General features: G+C 42.2%; 1 protein-coding gene across 3 annotated transcripts in view; it reads left to right on the top strand.

Annotated features, from left to right (window-relative positions):
- scaper (S-phase cyclin A-associated protein in the ER) overlaps positions 1-22,194 on the top strand; it is a 384,847-nt gene that overhangs the window by 136,658 nt on the left and 225,995 nt on the right. For all 3 annotated transcript variants that reach the window (XM_068015512.1, XM_068015509.1, XM_068015510.1), the window contains exon 20: positions 19,467-19,603. In XM_068015512.1, coding sequence (XP_067871613.1) covers positions 19,467-19,603 — 137 coding nt within the window. The remainder of the gene's footprint in view (positions 1-19,466; positions 19,604-22,194) is intronic.

Here is a 22,194-nt window from a genome sequence, read left to right as displayed (position 1 = left end):
AACTCCACACAGGCAGTACCCAGAGCTGAACCCGGGTCGCTAGAGCTGTGAGGTGGCGGTGCTAACCACTGCGCCGCCCAAATCATGGCTGATCTGTCATCTACCTGCCTTAATTCCATAATCTTTAATAACCTTGCCTTATAAAGGGAAGGTTGGTAATTACTTTTAATAGGACTGACCAAAACAAAGGTGAGGAACAAGCAACAAATAAATGCCAGGAGTACAGAAGTATTACAAAGAGGCATCTAATGAGTCCAGTGGGTTGTGAATACTTTAAAAAAAAAAGGAAAAGAAAGTCACTGATCTGTGCCTTTTACATGATCTTAGCCAAGGTGATGGTAGAGGTTTTAATTGGCATCAGAATGTTGAGTGAGGGAGAGGAAAATTCAGGTGGGGTTTCTGCTCCTGATGGTTATCCTGTGGCATTTGAGGGGAAATGTATGTGCGCACATACTTGTCTGCATTCTTGTGCCTGTATACATACGAACTTTAGGTAAGGGCAGGAATTAGCTCACCTATGATATCCCCTCACCCAGGCTCACCCTCCTATAGTGTGCTGAGCCTGTCTATGCTCATGGTGAATGAAGACCCTGGTTAGTCACAGGATGCCAACCAAAGCCCATGAAACCACAGTCCAGTTTGAAGTCTCTTCCTGAGAAGAGGTAGGGAGAAAAAACAAATTTAAAAAATCTGCAAGAAACTCAGACAGCGGCAAATGGAAATTAGGGGCATTTAATTACTTCTGTTAACTTTTTATAAATTAATACCAACAGTTAAGGAAAGGATTCCTTGTCAACTTCTTAATGTATCTATATATCTGTGTGTGAATAAAAAAAAAACCCGACCTAACTGAATTAATGGCCATCTTTCTGGTTTATAATATATAATTGATTGGACAATTTAGGCTAAATAAAATGAATTATATGCAATGCTATGCTGACCATATGTACATACATAATACCACACATGAATTATGAAGAGATGTATATTCATTTACCCACTTAACAGCCACTGCAAAAGTTAATCATTGTCTGGTGCTTTGAGATGTGCCATGGTAAGATACTATATGAATGCAAGATTTTTAAAATTTATTCTTTATTACACAGAGGATTGTAATTTTATTTCAATTCCTCATGAACTATTCTCTATATATAATGTAAAATTGCTACATAAGGAATTTCAAGGGTAATTTTTTAAATGTGTATAATTAAAGTACCATGTAACACTGTAGATTGGTTATGATAGTTTTTACATTCTCCAGCTGAAAGTGGATGCTGTGGACTTAATTATTTTACTTAATTATAGAATTTATTTAAAAATTGAATGTTTATAACAATGTTGTAGAATGTAATTAATTTCTTATAAGTTTAAGATCTGTGGGATGGAATTTACTTGCATATTTCTGTATGTGTGGGTACTACATAAAATGTGAAACTCTTTATTTGTTTGAATTTGATCCCTATAAATAGGTAAAATAAATCACATTGTTGTGATGTGGCAGATGTTTCAAGGGAAACCCTACATGTTTTATGCAATTTGAGACCCTAATTTGAAGGAGTTGAAATAAAAGCTTTGTGGGGGCATTGAGGATTTTTTTGACAGGAAGTATAAATGTCTAACAAGCATGTAGGAACTCTTCAGATTCCTATTGTAGAGTGAGATGGTGCTTTGACTTTTAACTTTGTCCTGTTAATACTTGATGCTTGACTCCCCACCACTCCAGCGTAGTTGTTACTACAGGAAACCTTTCAGTACTTTTTTGCTGACCTTCCATTGCATCCAATGGCTGCCATCAACTTGCAGCACTAATAGTTCCCAAATATGGAGGTTCCCACAAATTTGGCCCTTGTTTAGGCTATTGGAATTCTGTTCATACTCCACCAGATAACAAGAAGTCCAGACATCCATCTTATGGCCCATTTATTTTACAAGGCAGCTTCCTGAAGCAGTATTCCGAATTGTCTGAGGGACCTGGATTGCTGCAAAATTGTACCAATTTATATTGTGATGAATTCCATAGCAATGGAACAATAGAAAAACAAAAATGCATGGAACTCTGTTCAAATGCAGTAGTTTTAAAATAGTGATTTATAAATTTGTTTTTGTGCCAGTATGTACCCCAATTGCTGGGAAAGACCATACAGGGCAGAGTGGAATTTTCCATTAATTGCCGTGCACAATTGGGTTAAATATTGGATTGAATCCCAGGTGGAAAGAAACTTAGGTGTGTTTGAATCCAGTTCAGCGTCATCAACTTTTGGAGTCCTATTCTTGTTTCCTGGAGAGTTGTGGATGAGACAGGTCAGACATTTATCATCAGTCCATATCGTCTTCCTTGATCTCTTCTGGCGATTGACTATCCAGGAAAACATGCCTTATGTACTGTGATGTACAAGCTGCGACTGGGGAGTGTAAACCAACACGACAGCTCAGTGTTGGTGGGCATGGCTAGGAGAATACAAGCTACATTGAATGAACCCTGTCCATCTGTAGGAAAGTGTGGCTCATTCTTTGTTTCTTTCTTACTAAAATAACATCACTGATAACCTACTAGATCAAAAGGTTATGGATTCAAGCCCTGCTGCAGAACTTGGGATAATACTGCAAAACAGTACTGAAGAAATGCTGCACTGTCAGAAGTGCGATCCTTTGGATGAATGGTTAAACCCATATACCTATTTGGATGGATGGTATATTTCTTTTTCTTTTATAAACGATCTAATTCATTGCTTCCATCAGTTTTAATTATCAAATACCATTCTTTTATAGTTATATTGTAAAAAGCATGCTGATTGAGATCATTTAGTGTCTCAAACAACAATAAATTCTAAGTTTCAAGGCATAAAACTGACATAGTTCATCTCCTACAATATTAAAAAATAAAGGATAAAGATTATCCATGTTTTAAATAGACTGAATTTATGATTGTGCAGTCTAAAATTCAAGCTGCTATATAATGGTGTTGGTTCAAACAAGCCAAAGAGAAATTTCTGTCAATTACTTAAACTGCTCTAGACACCCCTTCCTTAAGTATATATTTTTTTGCATTGGCATCCAGAATATCAGGGGAGCCACAGACAATCATATTTCTGTCTGTCCATCATTGGAGTTCTGCACAAACAAAAAGAACAACAGTTATACAGGAATGTTAGGAACAGGAGTAGGCCATTCAATTTAATTAGGTCATGACTGACCTGCACCTAAATGTCCCCTGTCATTGCTCCATACCTCTTTATACCCTCGCCTAGCAAAAATCTAGCTATCTCAGTCTTGGAAGCTCATATCGAAGCATTCATAGCCTTTTGAGGGAGAATGTTTCAAATTTCTACGGCCCTTTGTGTGACAAAAGTGCTTCTAGATTTTGCTGCTGAATTCCTTAGCTCTAATTTTAAGATTATGGCTGGATTTTTATGCCACCCCAATGAGCGGGATGGTGAGAGGGCAGGGGGTGGGGTGTCTGGCGTAAAATGGAGCGGGAGGCTCTGGGAAGCTATCCCGACCCGTTCCCACGTCCTCCGCCCTTTACGTGGTGGAGAGGCGGGGGGTAGCAAAACGGCCCGCCCGCTCATCCCAGGCCAGTCAACCTTAAGTGGCCACATAAGGGCTTTCGCCCAGCTCCACGCAGTTTTTACGCGTGGCAAGCAGTGTCCTGCTTGGGAAAACCAGGCAGCTGCAGATCATCCCAGGGCGGGGGAGGTGGGGGTCCTGCTCATCCGGCACAGGGTGCCTGATGGAGGCCCCCCCTTACCCCCAACCGACTACCCTTGCCTCACCGGGACCCGACCGATTATCCCCGGTGAGGCAACCAAAACTTAACTTTCCTCCCGACTCCACGTCGTCTTCTATATTCGGCTGAGTTGCAGTCCCAGCCAGTGGCCTCCGCTCCCGGTTATGCTGCTGGAACTAAGAGCTGCCAGCCCGCAGCTCAAGTGGGTGGAAGTCCCGCCTCGGGACAATTAAAGCTTTGGGACCTGTAAAATATGGAACGGTTCCCCAGGCGAGGCGGAAGCGGGTTCGCCACCGACTTTCATGCCGGAGGCCGGCTCCCATCCGCCCACCGTAAAATTCCAGCCTATGTCCCTTGTTCCTGAATCCCCCGCCAGAGGAAATAGTTTCCCCGTTTCTGCCCTAACAAATCTTGTTAACATTCGCTCAATCTGATATACTGATGGGAATACAATGAAGGCCTGCTGGTTTTGTTCTGATCTGCCTGCTGGAATGGTTGCAAGGATTTCAACACTCCTCCTTTTGGACTATCTTGCAAATGATTAGAAGACTATTAACCAACATTACCTCCCTGGCTACTGCTGCAAGCTGAACCAGATGGTTAGCAACCTCAGCTTTCTATCTAACTCTGAGCTGAGCTTCCGACCTCGTATCCTCTCTATCACAAAGACCTCCTACTTCCAAAAATAACATCCCTCTGTTTCCCTGTCGCAGCCTATCTCCTGTTGACTGCCTCATCCATGTTTTGTTGCCTGCAGATTTAACTTTTTCTGTGGATTAGTTGGTAGCACTCTCGCTTCTGAATCACAAGGTTCCAGGTTCAAGTCCCACTCCAGGCCTTGAACACAAAATCAAGGCTAACACTCCAGTGCAGTACTGAGGGAGTGCTGCACTGTTGGAGGTGCTGTCTTTCAGATGAGACGTTAAACCGAGACCCCATCTGCTTTCTTAGGTAGAATGTAAAAGATTCCATGGCACTATTTCGAAGAAGAGAAGGGAAGTTATCATCCGTGCCCTGGCCAATATTTATTCTTCAATCGACATCACAAAAACAGATTATCTGGTCATTGTCACATTGCTGTCTGTGCGGGTTTGCTGTACCACAGACTGACTGCTGTGTTTCCTGTGTTAAGCAGTAGACTACACTTCAAAAAGTACTTCATAGGCTATATAGCACTTTGAGTTGTCCAGTGGTTGTACAGTGTGCCATTATAATGAAAGGTTTTCTTTCTTTCTCCCTTTTGGACGATCTCCCCTCTTCCATCCTCTTGAGCTTATCTAAAACTCTGCTATCTGCATTCTAAGCTGCACAGAGTCCTGCTTGCCCTACGTCCCTGTGCTTGACAATCTAAATTAGTTCCCAGTCCACCAATGCCTCAATTCTAAACTTCTCATGTTTAAATCCCTCCATGCTTGCCCCTCCTCATCTCTGTAACCTCCTCCAGCCTTGCACGCCTCCAAATGTGGACTCTTGTGCATCCCCCACTCCCATTGCCCCACCATTGGCTGGACCACAAGCTTAGTGTCTAGTTCCATGGCGACATTACAATGAGAATTTTTAAATCAAGGCTTTGGTGGACTGCGAGCCAATGTGGGTCAGCACGGACAGAAGCGATGTGTGAACTAGACTTGGTGTTGGTTAGGACATGAGAAGCAGAGTTTTGAATGAGATCAGTTTTAGGGAAGATGGAAGGCTGGCTGGCAGATCATTGGAATAGTTGAATCTGGAGGTAACAAAAGCATTGATGTGGGTTTCAGTGGCAGATAAACTAAGAGTAAAAAAAAACATGCGATTATATAGCGCTTTTCATGATCACCGATGTCTCAAAGCGCTCTACAACCAATCAAGTACTTTTGAAGTGTAGTCACTGTTGCAGTGTAGGAAATGTGGCAGCCAATTTGCACACAGCAAAGCCCCACAAACAGCAATAACCAGACAATCTGTTTTTATGATGTTGATCAGGGATAAATATTGGCCAGGTTACAGGGGATAATTCCCCCGCTGTTCTGCAAAATAATGTCATAGGATCTCTTACATCCAGCTTAGAGGGCAGACATGGCCTCGGTTTAATGTCTCATCTAAGATATGACACCTCCGACAGTGTAGCACTCCCTCAGTACTGCACAGGAGTGTAAGCCTTGAGTAAGTTTTCATTTTTTTGGTGCTACACCTATGTTGTGATTTTCGGCCATAGCAAATTAACATTTTAATTTAAATAAAAGCAAAATACTGCGGATGCTGGAAATCTGAAATAAAAGCAAGAAATGCTGGCAGTTCCGAAGAAGGGTCACTGACCCGAAATGTTAACTCTGCTTCTCTCTCCACAGTTGCTGCCAGACCTGCTGAGTATTTCCAGCATTTCTTGTGTTATTTAACATTTTAATTTGTCTGTTTTCTGTAAGTCATTTAAAATGCACTTTAAAATGTCAAAAGCTAGTTGGTTTATTAACTTGCTGTTGAATGAAGGAGTTTAATAGAGGTATTTCCCATTTGTTAAAAAGTCAAAGCTGCAAGTTTAGACTTAACGGTGCTTAATCTGTCTTAATGTGATAATCTGGTACTTTGATCTAAACTTTTGAGATCTCTCTCTAATGTCTGAAATGAGGTATCATTACTTCATTGTTCCCCTAATGAATTCTTACTGATGAATTCTGAATATTGTCCAAGCCGCACAACCTGAAAGGTGAGAACTCTGAGAAACGCCTGCAACCGTGTGGCACTAGTTCGGTGATGCAGAAGAGACAGTTTGTTTTTTCTTCCCTCCGTCCCTCTCTCTATTGACAGCCCCTGGCTGTACGGGCAACTGTTGAGTGAATACACATGATAAACCTATGATGGCGTATGAGTCATGCATTAAAGGACAGATTATAATCAGAAAATCCATTCTGGAGCAAGCACTAGGGACACTGGCTTCTGCCCTCATTCATTGCCACACCCATCCTCCTGGTTTGTCAGACTGCTGTAATTGTTGTACAGTGGCGGTGGGACAGCTGGCTGACTTGTCATTTTATACTCAAAGGTCTGTTACTGGTGGGTGTCGGTTTCAGAGACTGGGATTAGGTTTGTTTTGTTCAGTTATCACTTTCGACAGGAACGTCAGTGAGTGAATAGATTATATCAGTGATAACTTCTTGAATCTGTCCCACAGCTGCAGGTGGACAGGGTGGTTGTGTTTCATCTCCCCAGTCTGATACTGTGGCAGGCAGATTTAAAATGTTTGTTCTGTGGTGCTGTATTTGGATGGACCACCAGAATTGGGTTAACTTACATCACGTGGAGGAACTTTTGTAAGCATTAATGCTTTTGGTTCAATAATATGCATGCTGCTAAATAGTGAATTCAGCTGTGTTTCAATTATTGTAAATAAAAATAAATTTGACCCCAAGAAGGAATAAAGCTATAAAAAAATGGACTTTTTCTTTTCTTTCTATATGACTGTTTTTTCTTTCTTGGGATCTGGTGGAGCAGGGAACTGGCACATTATTCTTTCTTTTGCCCTCTGTAAACTTGAGGCTATCCAAAACTCTACTACCCATGCCCTAACTCGTACCAAGTCCCATGCGCATAGAACCATAGAACAATTACGGTACAGAAGGAGGCCATTCAGCCCATCGTGTCAGTGCTGACTGAAAAAACTAGCCGCCCAATCTAATCTTACCTACCAGCATCTGGTCCATAGCCTTGCAAGTTACAGCACTTCAGGTACATGTCCACGTACCTTTTAAGAGAATTGAGGCTTTCTGCTGTTCCTGGCAGCGAATTCCAGACACCCACCACCCTCTGGGTGAAGAGGTTGTTTCTCATCTTTCCTCTAATCCCTCTACCAATCACTTTAAATCTGTGTCCCCTGGTAACTGGCCTCCCCGCCAGACGAAACAGGTCCCTCCTGACCACTATCTCAGCCCCTCATAATTTTGTAACCTCAATTAAGTCTTCCCTCAGCCTCCTTGGTTCCAGGGAAAACAACCCTAGCCTATCCAATCTTTCCTCGTAGCTGCAACTTTCAAGCCCTGGCAACATTCTTGTAAATCTCTTCTGTACTCTCTCCAGAGCAATTATATCCTTTCTGCAATGTGACCAGAACTGTATGCAGTACTCCAGCTGTGGCCTAACCAGCGTTGTATACAGTTCCAGCATTATATCTCTCCTTTTGTATTCTATACCTCGGGCCAATAAAGGAAAGCATTCCATATACCTTCTTCACCACTCTAAATACATGTCCTGCCACCTTCAGGGACCTGTGGGTATGCACTTCTTCTACCCCTCTCAATATCCTCCCGTTTATTGTGTATTCGTTCGCTTTATTTACCCTCCCTGAATGCATTACCTCGCACTCCTCTGGATTGAATTCCATTTGCCACTTTCCTGCCCACTCAACTAAACCATAGTCTATGGCTATCCTCTTCACTTTCAGCTGCAGGGCCAATTTTTGTGTCATCAGCAAATTTCCCAATCATGCCTCCAACATTTAAGTCCAAATCATGAATATATACCACAAACAGCAAGGGACCCAACACAGCCCTGTGGAAAGCCACTGGAAACCGCTTTCCATTTGCAAAAACATCCATCGACTACTACCCTTCGTTTCCTGTCCCTGAGCCAATTCTTGATCCAACCTGCCATATTCCCCTGCATCGCATGGGCTTTCATTTTACTGACCAGTCTGCCATGCGGGACCTTGTCAAATGCCTTATTAAAATCCGTGTAGACCACATCCACTGCACTACCGTCATCAATCCTCCCCGTCACTTCACCCAAAACCTCAATCAAGTTAGGAAGACACGACCTTCCCCTAACAAATCCATGCTGACTATCCCTGATTAATCCCTGCCTTTCTAAGTGGCAGTTTATCCTGTCCTCAGAATTGATTCTAATAATTTACCCACCACCAAGGTCAGACTGACTGGCCTATAATTATTTGGCCCATCCCTCGCACCCTTTTTAAACAATGGTACAACTTTTGCAGACCTCCAATCATCTGGTACCTCGCCTGTATCTAGTGAGGATTTGAAGATGATCCTCAGTGCATCTGCTATTTCCTCCCTGTCTTTCTTTAACAACCTGGAATGCAATCCATCCAGTCCTGATGGTTTATCCACTTTCAAGGATGTCAGACCCTCTAGTTCTTCCTCTCTCATTATGCTTATCATATCTAATATTTTGCACTCCTCTTTTACTACAATGTCTGCATTAACCCTCTCCTTTGTGAAGACAGAGACAAAAAAACTCATTAAGAACCCTGCCCACATCTTCTGCATCTTCAAATACATTCTAGTCTGTGTTCTATAACACTTACATGCTGGAGTTTTATTAAGGTGGTCCTTTTCTACTGCTAGCAAGTATTTTTACCATTGACTATTTTTGCGATCAAATTACCTGGTTTGAACTGTAGCATTATTGTACCTTAAGTCACTTGTGTATGCAATATCAAATCCAGCACCAGCAGACCCAGAGTCTAACATTTTTAAAAACCTGCTTTGTAGGAATTAAAAAGTTGTTTTTAGATCTGTGCCAACAATTGAATGCGAAGGTTGAGTAACTCTGTACCCTTTCACAAGGCTGTATTGTGATATGTTATGCAGATCTTGCATGTTAATGTAATTCTTCAGTTTATGAATTGAGTATACTTTATGATTGCATAAAAATGATCATACTTTTCATCTCTACAATATGGAGGATTTGTTTCGCAAGTTTGAAAGATTTATAATCGCCGAGTGAAACTTTGATGCCTTTCTCACAGGTTAACAAAAATGTTTATTAAAAATTTAAAAGGGTTCCCCCAATGTCTTCACAGATGAATGCAATGAGAGATCTGGAACCGAGTTGTAGAGCCAAGAACATCTGGGTTTGATTCCTAACATTTTCTACAGTAGCTAACTATGTTGGAGCAGTCGCAAGTTGGGTCTCAGTTCACTAATGTCCTTTAGGGAAGGAAATCTGCTTTCCTTACCTGGTCTGGCCTACATGTGACTGCAGACCCACAGCAATGTGGTTGACTTTTACGTGCCCACTGAAATGGCCTAGCAAGCCACTCAGTTGTATCTAACCGCTACGAAGTCAATAAAAACAGCACTGTGGGTGTACCTACCCCACATGGACTGCAGCGGTTCAAGAAGGCAGCTCACCACCACCTTCTCAAGGGCAATTAGGGATGGGCAATAAATGCTGGCCTGGCCAGTGATGCCCACATCCCATGAATGAAATTTTAAAAAAAAGGTTTTCCTGAGCTAAGGAGGAGAAAATCAGTTAGGGTTTCCCATCCGCAATCAGAATCCACTGCTTCTGTGGACATCAGATGGGGATGGGATCATGGTTGACTGCTACACCCATGGTAGAATAGTCTGGTGACACTCACTAGATTCTCAGCCGTTTGGGTGAAGTACTGGAAGAAAGCTGGTGGTTATGTCCAATCACAAATTAGAAGAGGAACAAAACAAGATTTTATAAAATTGGGAACTTAAATGCAATAAGCTGTACTTTAAAAAAAAAATTCCCCTCCCATTACCAGCAGAGTTGTGGTGATTAGGTTTCAGGATTTCTCTTATTTCTATGTTCTGATAACTCTCACAATGGTGGGTGGTGCTTTTTAACCTGAGTTCATTGTGCAGTGCATTCAATGCTTAAAGCTTTGTGTGTTATTTTTCCTGGAGGTTTTTTTCATTGTGCTCTGGACTAGCAAGACAGACATATATTTAAAAAAAGTGCATTTTTGTATTTTACTTGGACTGCTTTTCCCCATCAATTTTGCATTAAATCATTCCACTGTAGGCTTTCTTCAGAATCCATTTTACATTTTGTAGTATCCTATCAAACAAAACTCGTAAATGCAATAAGTCAAGCCCTGTTAGTTGAACAAAAAATATTGCCTCTCCATTTAATGCCTGCCAATTTATTTGGCAAATTTCAGAGTTTTAATTATTTTGAGTCTGTAAAAAACTGTGACCTTTTGTGTGAGGGTGAGAGAAACTATTAAATACTGTGAATTTATGCAATGCAATTTTGTTACTTTGCGGAGTATTCTTGCAAAATCAGCACAGTTGTGACAATTGTAACGCCAGCACATCGAGCTTCCAGTGAAATGACGAATGTTTGCATTCTGGCTTAGAGCTACTGATGCTGAGATAGTGTGCACTCTTATAAGGTGCGTTAGTCTGTGTGTGACACTTTGTGTACATAAGGAATGGATAAAAATTCATTGTTGGAATAGCACCATAAAGTGTTGTGATCTGTTCTTCTGCTCATCTGACTCCCCACCCTCCACATCAAAGTTCCAAGTCTCAGCACTGTGGAAATGTGATGAACAGAGCCCCAGCGATTCGCATGGGGATGAGAACAAGTCAGACATTATTGGGTCACTATTGCATTGGCCAATTTTAGTGTGGCAGTGCTAAGTTTCCAATAGTAGGTTGAGCACAATCGGTGCAGCGTCCTAAATTGATTAAACAATGGGATGGAGGGAGCAGGGAAATAATATGAAAGAAAGAACTGCTGCGTGGTGCAAATAGGTTCTTTATTTCAATTAAATGGTCAACCATTTGGAATGATTAAGGATATAAATGATATTTACACAGGTTAGATTTTCGGATGTTTCTGTAAACTGCTGAGTTGGAAATATCCCAGGGAATATATTTGTAATCGGGAGATTATTGTACAGATGTAAATAGAGTGCCTGTTATTGGTTAGAAAGTGGTATGGTGCTTTAAATTGTACGTGAAAGAAGCGCTTGACTTACTGTCGCCGCTTATCAAGTTGTAGCTTGTAAAAGTGCCTCTGATCAGCTTTGGGAGTGCATTGACTTATTATGTAAGCAAACATATCTGCACCAGCATTGTCCTTCAAGCACCAGTAAGATGAAATAATCACTTAATCTTTTGGGGATATTGTTTGAAGAACAAATCTCAACCAGGGTGTCAAGATAACATTGTACTCTACAAATAGTGCCATAAGATCCTTATTATTGAAAAAGGCAAACAGAACTTCCATTTAACTTCCATTTAATGTCTCATCCAAAAATTGGCACTTCCAACAGTCCAGTTGGATAGTGTATAGTTGGAGAACATGCATATACATCCGTATTCACCATATTGTGAGTTTTGACCACTTTCCTAGGAAGTGCTGAGTCAAAATGTCAAGAAGCTCATGACAATCAATGTAATGGTCATTGTGGACCACTCTCATACTCATCTTAATAGCTGATTGCAGCAACTTGCATTTATATAGCACCTTGAGCATAGTAAAATGTCCCAAAGTACTTAACAGGAGCGATTATCAGAGCATGGTGGAGAAGGGTAAATTGCAGAGCAGTGATGACAGTAAAAGCCTGGAAGTGGGTTGCCTAATTGTTCATCTTTCCCTGTGCCTGAGATTGGTCCTTTGTGACAGACACCTGAAGACGGGTAAAGAAAAGAAATAAAAAAATCTAAGAATGTGGGATAATGGAGAATAGGATTTGCCAATTTCTTCTGACAACCTTTAAATTGTTCCTTGCGTTGAGTCCAGTAAGTGCATTGTCTCTCTATGGCACTTTTGTAGTTCTGTTTCTTTGGGTTTTAACTCTGAAATTAATAATTTTATTCAGGTTTGTTTTTAAACTGACTGCTACTCTCAGGGCAAGATTTTGTGCCGGAGGTGGGACTCCTGACACTGGGACAAAAAGGCTGGGAGAACTCACCTCTGCATTTTTTTGGCCCCCTCCTGGATCAATCCTCCGGTCTTTTGGGGTCGAGGTTTTAGGCAGTGGGATCCCCGTCCCTTTAGAGACTTAATAAGGACAGGGGTCCTGCCTCCAAGAGTTGCTGGCTAATCAGAAGTCCGGCAGCACCACTAGGAGTGGTGGCCACTGCCAGTACTGCAGTGGCCTTTGACCCAGGCCCAGTGGTGGAACCCAGTGGGGTCACCTGAACCAGTCCGGAAGGCCCTTGCGAGGTGTGGTGGTGGTGGGGGGGTTGGTCCTCTGTGGGCCACAAATAGCAATGTTAGGACCACCCCCCCCCCCCCCAAGCCTGCAAGCCCCTAAGGCGACCTCCCCGCTTGGTGGATGCCCCCACCACTGATAAGATCCCAGCAGCGGTGGGATGAGGCCCTTAATTGGCAACTAGTGTATATATAATATTGCAAAAACCACACTTACTGTTTTCTACCTACTGTCATTCTGGTGATCTTGAATGTATTATTCACTAGCAGTAAACCTTCCATGGTTTCGAATGGACCTTTTGATATTAAGCTCTAATTTCCTCACTCCCAGTGTAATATTACACCATACCTTTAGTTCCCTGGCTGCAATGACAATTGATCTGTCCCTAATCACATTTCTAACGACTCCTGCTCAAACTTTGTGGAGTGGTTTACTGAGTATTCATTTGCATAGAAACTGCTGAGCATTCTGATCTGCCCAAATGACCCATAAACAGAACCTGGAGCCAAATTACTTCTATGACAGAGGGCATTTGGGCTTCCTAACTCCAGGTACAAATTACACTGCCCAGATAACTAATAGCCTGCTTATACTGAGCATAGTTCTGAATTGGTGCCTGCTGTGTTAATACATCAGGAGCAAACAGTATACATATATATTTTTTAAATAAAATGTTCAATTTATATAGAAAGTGGAATGGGTTGACATTATGGCCAATTCAACAAACATATAGAATTGCCAGGTCCAATTTGGACTGCAGAATTTGCTCCATATGCAGTGTGTGTCAAATTTAATTATACAATGACCTAGCTATCAATGTAATGTACTGGAGACTCTGACTAACAATCCCACTGACAGAGGAGAATATTGCCCTTGCCTGATTTGCTACAAATACTGTTAGTGCTCTCTGTTATAACTTGTGCTTTGTATTCCTATGGATCCTACATTTGAAATTTAGTTGCTTAAGAACCTTCTCAACCTGTAACTTGTCATCATGAATAATGTACCCTGATTTCCCCCTGCTCCACTCCACCCTTTACTTGGCATGAAAACTTTTTCAAAAATTGACAGCATTTCCAGTCATGGGTACTTTATCTAACTAATTAAAATATATCAGAGAGTGCAGAATTACATGTGCCACTGTAATAGGTAACCTATTGAAAACTTTAAAAATTAAAGAAGAATTGTGAGTTGGAAAGTCACACATTGCATATAAAACAGTGTTAAAGAAACAACTTTCATGTATATAGCATTTTTTTATTTCCTTGGGATTCTCCAAAATATTTTTAAGCCAGTGAATTGCTTTAGAAATGTCAATACTGTTGCGATGTGGGAAATTCAGCAAATAATTTGTGCACAGCAAGGTCCCACAAACAGCAATTAGATAATGCCCAGATAATCTATTTTAGTGATACTGGTTGAGTAATAAATATTGGCCAGGACACTGAGTGAACTCACTGCTCTTATTTGGAATAGTGCCAAAGGATCTTTTTTGCCCTTCTGCAAGGGCAACGGGGCTTAATCCGAAAGGTAGCACTTCCAACAGCGCAGCACTTGCTCAGTACTGCACTGAAATTCAAGCCAAACATTATGTGCTGAAGTCCTGCAGTGGGACTTGGAATACGCAATCTTTGACTGAGAGGTGAGAGTACTACCTACTGAGCCAAGACTGATCCTTTATGATCGCAGGTTGCTTAAAATGGTAATAGAATTATATTCCATTGTTTGATATCCAGCCCCTTTTCGCCTTTCTGCTATCAACATCCTGGTGGTTACCATTGACCAGAAACTGAACTGGACCAGCCACATAAATGTTGTAGCTGCAAGGGCAGGTTAGAGGCTAGGAATTCTGCGGCGAGTAACTCATCTCCTGTCTCCCCAATGCCTGTCCAAGGCACAAGTCAGGAGTGTGATGGGTGCAGCTCCAACAACATTCAAGAAGCTCAACACCATGCAGGGCAAAGCTGCCTGCTTGATTGGCACTCCATCTACCACCTTCAATATTGACTTTCTCCACCACCAACAACAGTGGCGCTGCAACAACGCACCAAGGTTCCTTCAACAGCACCTTCCACACTCATGATCTCTACCACCTAGAAGGGCAAGGGCAGCAGATGCATGGGGACACCACCACTTGCAAGTTCCCTTCCAAGCCACACACCATCCTGACTTGGAACTATATTGCCATTCTTTCACTGTTGCTGAGTCAAAATCCTGGAACGAACTCCCTAACAGCACTGTTGGTGTACTTGCACCCTAAGGACTGCAGTGGTTCAAGAAGGCAGCTCACCATCACTTTCTCAAGGGCAAATTAGGAATGGGCAATAAATGCTGGCCTAGCCAGCAACGCCCACATCCCATGAACGAATAAAAAAAACTATGGATTTGAATTTAGCTCAGATGAAGGAATTAAAAAAACTCTTTCCCCAGCCCCCCAGAGACCATAAGAATCCTATGTGAAATGAGTTTGGCAGATTCAGTTTATGGTGCAAAAAATTGCTAAGTTAACAATCTCACCCAAAGAAGCCATAAGATTTGGCTCGTTTCAGCAGGGGATGTCTTTCTGAACTGGTGTTAAGATGCCTTATTGTAGATGGAAAATTGCTTTCAATCTAGCTGTGCTCTGCCTGACCATTACATGATACCAACAGTGGTTCTCAACAATGATATCACTCATCTAGAAAAACACAACAATTCAGTTTTAAAAAATATATAAATTAAATACTCTGGTATCGTCTGTTATGATTTCTATAATGTCACTGCTGAGAAAACTGCAGGAGAATGCAAAAGAGACATTGGAGGTAGTGATTCTTGTATTTTAACATCAGCATTAATTGTTCGAAGTGGGTAATGTTGATTTTCAAGTAACTGATCAGAAATATAGGTTACAGAGTCCTGAAGTAAGCCTAAGTAGCATAGTACTGTCATGAAATGATTGTGCACTGGCTGAGCAGCCAGTGATCTAGCAAGCTGACAGCAGCATATATCTCCAGAGAACTGAAGCAAAAACCAATACGCATGGCATGCAGGCTCTACACCATCGATAAAATCACCATGCGACGAGACACTGCTTCACAAGACAAGAATACGTTCACTTTAAACCTTTGGTAATCTGCTGAGTTGGCTGAGTGTGAATATAAACTGATTTCTTTCCTGTCTCAGAAACATAATTTCCAATGTCGTGCGCTAGTGTAAATATATTTACAACTTTTAGGTGCCCCACTGTGTAGCTATAAATTACTGGAGGCTGAGCAGCAATCTGCATGAACAGATTTTAACCTGTGTTAGGTTTCCAACCGGTACAGTGTAGTCCCAGTTACAACATGCTATGCATAGAATTTCTGCAAACTAATGTATGCCATGAGGTTTATCATAGATGTGGGAGCTTCAGATGAGAAATTATACGTGACATTTGAAAAATTTAAAAGGCACCAATTCAAGCTGTGATGCAGCTCCGCGGGAATCTCACCCAAGTGGCCATTATTTACAACAACAACTTAAATTGATATAGTGCCTTTAATGGAATAAAACATCCCAAGGTGCATCACAGGAGCATTATAAAACAAAATATGACACTGAGCCACATAAGTAGATATTACGTCAGATGACCAAAAACTTGGTCAAAAAGGTAGGTTTTAAGGAGTGTCTCAAAGGGCAAAAGTGAGTAGAGAGGTGGAGAAGTATAGGGAGTTAACTCTCGAGCTTGGGGCCTAGGTAGCTGAAGGCACGGCCACCAATGGTAGAGCGATTAAAATTGGGGATGATCAAGAGTCCAGAATTAGCTGAGTCCAGGTATCTTACAGTTGTGTGGCTGGAGGAGATTACAGAGAAAGGGATGGGTGAGGCCAAGGAGGGATTTGAAAAAAAGAGCGGTACTTGGTGGAGTTGAGATACAGGCAGCAGAGTTTTGGATGAACTCAAGTTAATGGAGGGTAGAATATGGGTGACCAGCCAGGACTGCATTAGAATAGTTAAGTCTAGAGGTAATAAAGGCACAAAGGAGGGTTTCAGCAGCAGATGAGCTGAGATGGGGCAACGTTGGATAATGAGGTGGAAATAGGAACTCTTAGTGATGGTGCGACTATGTGATCGGAAGCTCATCTCTGGGTCAAATATGGCACCAAAGTTGTGATAAGACTGGTTTAGTCTCAGACCACTGCTCGGGAAATGGATGGAGTCGGTAGTTAGAGAATGGAGTTTGGAGTGGGGACTGAAAACAATGGTTTCAGTCTTCCCAATATTTAATTGGAGGAAATTTCTGCTCATCCGGTACTGGATGTTGGATAAGCGGTCTGATAATTTAACAACAGTGGAGGAGCCAAGAGAGGTGGTGGTGAGGTAGAGCTGGGTGTTGTCACTGTACATGTGAAAACTCATGCTTTCGGATGATGGTGGCATGTAGATGAGAAATAGGAGGGGGCCAAGGATAGATCCTTGGGGGGACGGCAGAGGTAACAGTGCAAGAGCAGGCAGAGAAGCCATAGCAAGTGATTCTCTGGCTACAATTAGATAGGTAAGAATGAAACCAGGTGAGAGCAGACCCACCCAGCTGGAGGACAGTGGAGAGGCTTTGGAGGAAGATGGTGTGGTCAACCGTATGAAAGGTTGAAGACAGGTCGAAGAGGATGAGGAGGACCGGTTTAACCTTTGTCATGGACACAGAGGCTGTCACTTGTGACTTTGAGAGCCATTTCGGTACTGTGGCAGGGATGGAAACCTGATTAAAAGCAAAATACTGTGGATGCTGGAAATCTGAAATAAAATTAGAAATGCTGGAAATACTCAGCAGGTCTGGCAGCATCTGTGGAGAGAGAAACCGAGTTAACGTTTCAGGTCAGTGACCCTTCTTCAGAACTGGCAAATATTAGAAATGTAAAAGGTTATAAGCAAGTAAAGTGGGGGTGGGGCAAGAGATAACAAAGGAGAAGGTGTAGATAGGACAAGGTCACAGAATAGCTGACCAGAAGGTCATGGAGCAAAGATATGTTAATGGTGTGTTGAAAGACAAAGCATTAGTACAGAAAGGGTGTTAACGGACTGAAAATTGAACAGCCGCAACTACAAACATGAAAAAAAAATGGGTAAGCATCTGAACAAACTAAGATGAAACAAAATAAACACAAAAACATTTTTTTAAAGGAAAAAGAAAAAAATAACTAAAAATAAAAGTAAAATGGGGGGCCCATCATGCTCTGAAATTATTAAATTCAATGTTCAGTCCGGCAGGCTGTAGTGTGCCTAATCGGTAAATCAGATGATGTTCCACGAGCTTGCGTTGATGTTCACTGGAACACTGCACCAATCCCAGGACAGAGATGTGAGCATGAGAGCAGGGGGGAGTGTTGAAATGGCAAGCAACCGGAAGCTCGGGGTCCTGCTTGCGGACTGAGCGGAGGTGTTCCGCAAAGCGGTCACCCAGTCTGCGTTTGTTCTCCCCACTGTCGAGGAGACCACATTGTGAGCAGCGAATACAGTATATTACATTGAAAGAAGTGCAAGTAAATTGCTGCCTCACCTGAAAGGAGTGTTTGGGGCCAGGGATAGTGAGGAGACAGGAGGTAAATGGGCAGATATTACACCTCCTGCGATTGCAGAGGAAGGTGCCGTGGGAAGGGGATGAGGTGGTGGGGCTAATGGAGGAGTGGACCAAGGTGTCACAGAGGGAACGATCCCTTCGGAATGCTGACTGGGGAAGGGAGAGGAAGATGCGTTTGGTAGCGGCGTCACGCTGGAGGTGGCGGAAATGGCGGAGGATGATCCTTTGGATATGGAGGCTGATGGGGTGGAAAGTGAGGACAAGGGGAACCCTGTCACGGTTCTGGGAGGGAGGGGAAAGGGGTGAGGGTAGAGGTGCGGGAAATGGGCCGGACACGGATGAGGGCCCTGTCAGCCACAGTGGGGGGAATCCTCGGTTGAGGAAAAAGGAAGACATATCAGAAGCGCTGTCATGGAAGGTAGCATCATCAGAGCAGATGCGTCCGAGACGGAGAAACTGGGAGAATGGATTGGAGTCCTTACAGGAGGCAGGGTGTGAAGAAGTGTAGTCGAGGTAGCTATGGGAGTCGGTGGGTTTATAATGGATATGAGTAGACAGCCTATCCCCAGAGATGGAGACAGAGAAGTCGAGGAAGGGAAGGGAAGTGTCTGAGATGGACCATGTAAAGTTGAGAGAAGGGTGGAAATTAGAAGCAAAGTTGATAAAGTTTTCCAGTTCGGGGCAGGAGCAGGAAACGGCACCGATACAGTTATCAATGTACCGGAAAAAGAGTTGGGGGAGGGGGTCTAAGTAGGACTGGAACAAGGAATGTTCAACATATCCCACAAAAAGACAGGCATAACTAGGACCCATGTGGGTACCCATAGCAACACCTTTTACTTGAAGGAAACCTGATTGGCGGGATTCAAAAATTGAGTTCTGGGAAAGATGGATACGTGAAAATCTGAAGAGTACCAGCCACAATATAGCAAGGGACATCACAGCCGAGTCTGATCTTATCCATGCTCAACCTTTTCCAGTAGGAGTGACAAGTTAGTAATTATGAATGAGAGCCTTGACTGATTTCCTATCTGAGCTGTTCCAAGCAATTGTAACTGTTGCCCTGGTTAAGATCAGCTAATTCAGCATGCACTGGGAATTCAACTTTTTATCTGTGACCCAGTGCTACACAATGCTTTTACTCTTCCTTCCATCAGGAGAGCTTCTGATGACCTTTGCAAAAGACCAGGCTTGAACGACTGGTCCAGAGCTATGCACAATGGAACTTTCAGTTCCACTGAAAGGAAAAGTTTGTTCAGCAATTGATTATTTATATCTTTTTCCATCAGGAACATCTGTCCTGCAAGAAATACATTATGGATGTTGTGACCGAGACCTCTGTGCACCCAGTATCATCAAAGGATGCGGAGGAGAAGCAAAAAGTCAGGAAGAAGGCCAAGAAACTTCGAACACGCATGAACTCCAGGTTACGTTAGACACCCCTCAATATGACTCCTTTTATCCTTTTAAAAAAAAAACTTAATAGGCTTGTTTTTTTTTTGTAAAAGCATGAAGTTATTTGCTTCATGGGTTATCTTAAAAATACACTGATGAGCCTAATTTATAGCCACTTTCTGTGATTAGAAGAGAAAACTGAAAATCGATCTGGAGCCCTTGCTTTCACCTGTTAAGAGCTTTTCTCATAATTGGCTGCCAGTGCCTGGCCAAAACTACAGTTCCTTCCAGCATGCATTTGTATGTTTAAGTATGTGTAAACCATGCCTATTTTTCTTTCCAGCTATTGATTTTTAAATGAAGTATCAAAGAAAATCAATAGTAATCAACAAATAGAAGGCAATATGCAGGAGTGTCAAATCCCAGGTCTGGGGTTTAATTAATTTTGTTGCTTGTCACAACAAGGGAAAAAGTTGAAAATGCCCTGAAATATGTAGAGAGTTGTCAGACCTGTAGTTTGTCATGAGGCTGGAAAGTGACATCTGTGGATCAGAGTTGTGTGTAGTGCGTTGTTCTATCATTAGCTGTCACCATCCCTCTTCCCTTGTTGATGGGGTGTCGCCTGCTGTGGTTGTATTTGGTTTGAGACATTACAGTAGCAAATGACTTTGTATTATGTTACCCGTGGACTGACAGAGCAGATCCTCGACATGAAGTGGTAAATGAATCTCGGAGTGAATGGCGACACATGCACCACACTTAAAGCCTGTCAGTTTCTCTTTGTGTTAACTCGTTTGGAATCATACATCACTGCCATACTCTTGTGTTTAAGCATTGACAAATGAAACTTGGCTTTCTGAGCTTTACTGTTGTTTGGTAGGCACACTTACCATATTATGTTTTATCCAGTATACAGTATCCTACTTGTTTTTTCATTCTGTTTAGATTTGCTTTCTTGCTGCTGTCAAGTGTTTCTCTGCGTCACTCTGGCTGAGAGAATAGGCAGGCAGGTGACTGCTCTCAGACACGGGCATCTGCCTCCTTCACTATTGATCTAGGAGGTGAAGGGAATGATCTTGAGTTGTTTGATTTTTTTTTTCTCTCCTCTCTTGTTCCTGGTCTTTTTGGTTGTCCATCAGAATATTTCAGCTGTGCTATCATGGGCGTGAAATGGAGCAAGTCAGTCATCTTTGCTGTACCTTGCAACAGTTGTTATATCCAAAATAATTATTCAGTGGTAAAAGTCATTACATCACAACGACTATAAAAGATAAACACAGAAAGTCAAATCTGGGAATTAAGTACATTTAATGTGTTGTAAAATCTGGTGTATAAGTTGTTGTACTGAAAAGGTCATTCTGTTATTTTGCAATTGAGATTATTGTAAAAACCCAGGAAGTTATGCTGGAGCAGAAAAGTTTTAACTTGCGTTGGATTTTGTGGGAGTTCATGCACTTCAAAGTAAGTACTTGAGACAGTCTGGTGAATATAAGCACAGACTGATGAGCTGAAAGCCTCATCAGGGACTGGCACTAAATTGGCAATCTCATCCACAGAGGCCAGTGGATGGCTGGTGTGGCAAAATGTCACGTTGGTGCAGTAACAAGTGATTTTCTGAGATTGGAGCACTCCTCTTGTTGGAGTGGTCAAGAACATAAATAGGAGCAGGATAGGCCATTTGGCCCTTTAAGCATGTACCTCCATTCAGTACGATCATGGGCAAACTTCCACTTCAGCTCCACCTTCCTGCACTATCCCCATATCCCTTGATTCCCTTAGTATCCAAAAATCTCTGTTGAATATACTTAACAATGGACTATCTACAGCCCTCCGGAGTAGAGAATTCCGAAGATTTACGACCATTTGAGTGAAGGAATTTCTCGGCATCTCAGTCCTAAATGGCTGACCCGTTATTCTGAGTCTATGACCCCTAGTTCCCAACTCTCCAACCAGGTGAATCATCCTCCCAGTGTCTACCTTCTCAAGACCCTTAAGAATTTTATATGTTTCAATGAGGATAGAGAATTGATAGCTTTATTTTCCATCTAACTCTGCTGTCTTTGAACTGGGAATGCTTGAAGCTGACTGGAAAGTGTTCAAATCCTCAGCATCTTTTTGACCTTTACAAACACAGAAGTTCAATGCAAGTACATTTATACCAGCTTGGCCTCAGGTGGTAGAACTGTTGTATCTTAATCAGAAGATTATGTGTCTGGAGCTTAAGAACATATTCAAGGCTAACATTTCAATGCAATACTGAGCAAGTGCTGCCTTGTTGGAGATAATATCTTTTGAATTAGGTTTAGCCTACAACAACCTGTCCAGGTGAGCATAAAAGATCCAGCGGTGCCAGTCAACAAAAAACATGGAATATTCTGGCCTACATTCCTACCTCATCAAACAAAACCAAAAGCAGATTAACTGGTCATGTGTTTGCGGATCTTGCTACACACAAAATGGCTGCTAGTTTGCTGACATAACCGACAGTGACACCACTTCAAAAGGAACAGATTAGATGGAAAGTCTTTGGAACATCCTGAGACGTGATAAGGTGCTATATAAAAAGTTATTTTTTTTTTATTATCAAAGCTCCAGTTTACTCTCCCTCCCTGCCAGAAGTTT

The sequence above is a fragment of the Heterodontus francisci genome, chromosome 35 (assembly GCF_036365525.1).
Source record: "Heterodontus francisci isolate sHetFra1 chromosome 35, sHetFra1.hap1, whole genome shotgun sequence".
Taxonomy (NCBI): Eukaryota; Metazoa; Chordata; class Chondrichthyes; order Heterodontiformes; family Heterodontidae; genus Heterodontus; species Heterodontus francisci.
This window is presented reverse-complemented; position numbering and strand designations above follow the sequence as displayed.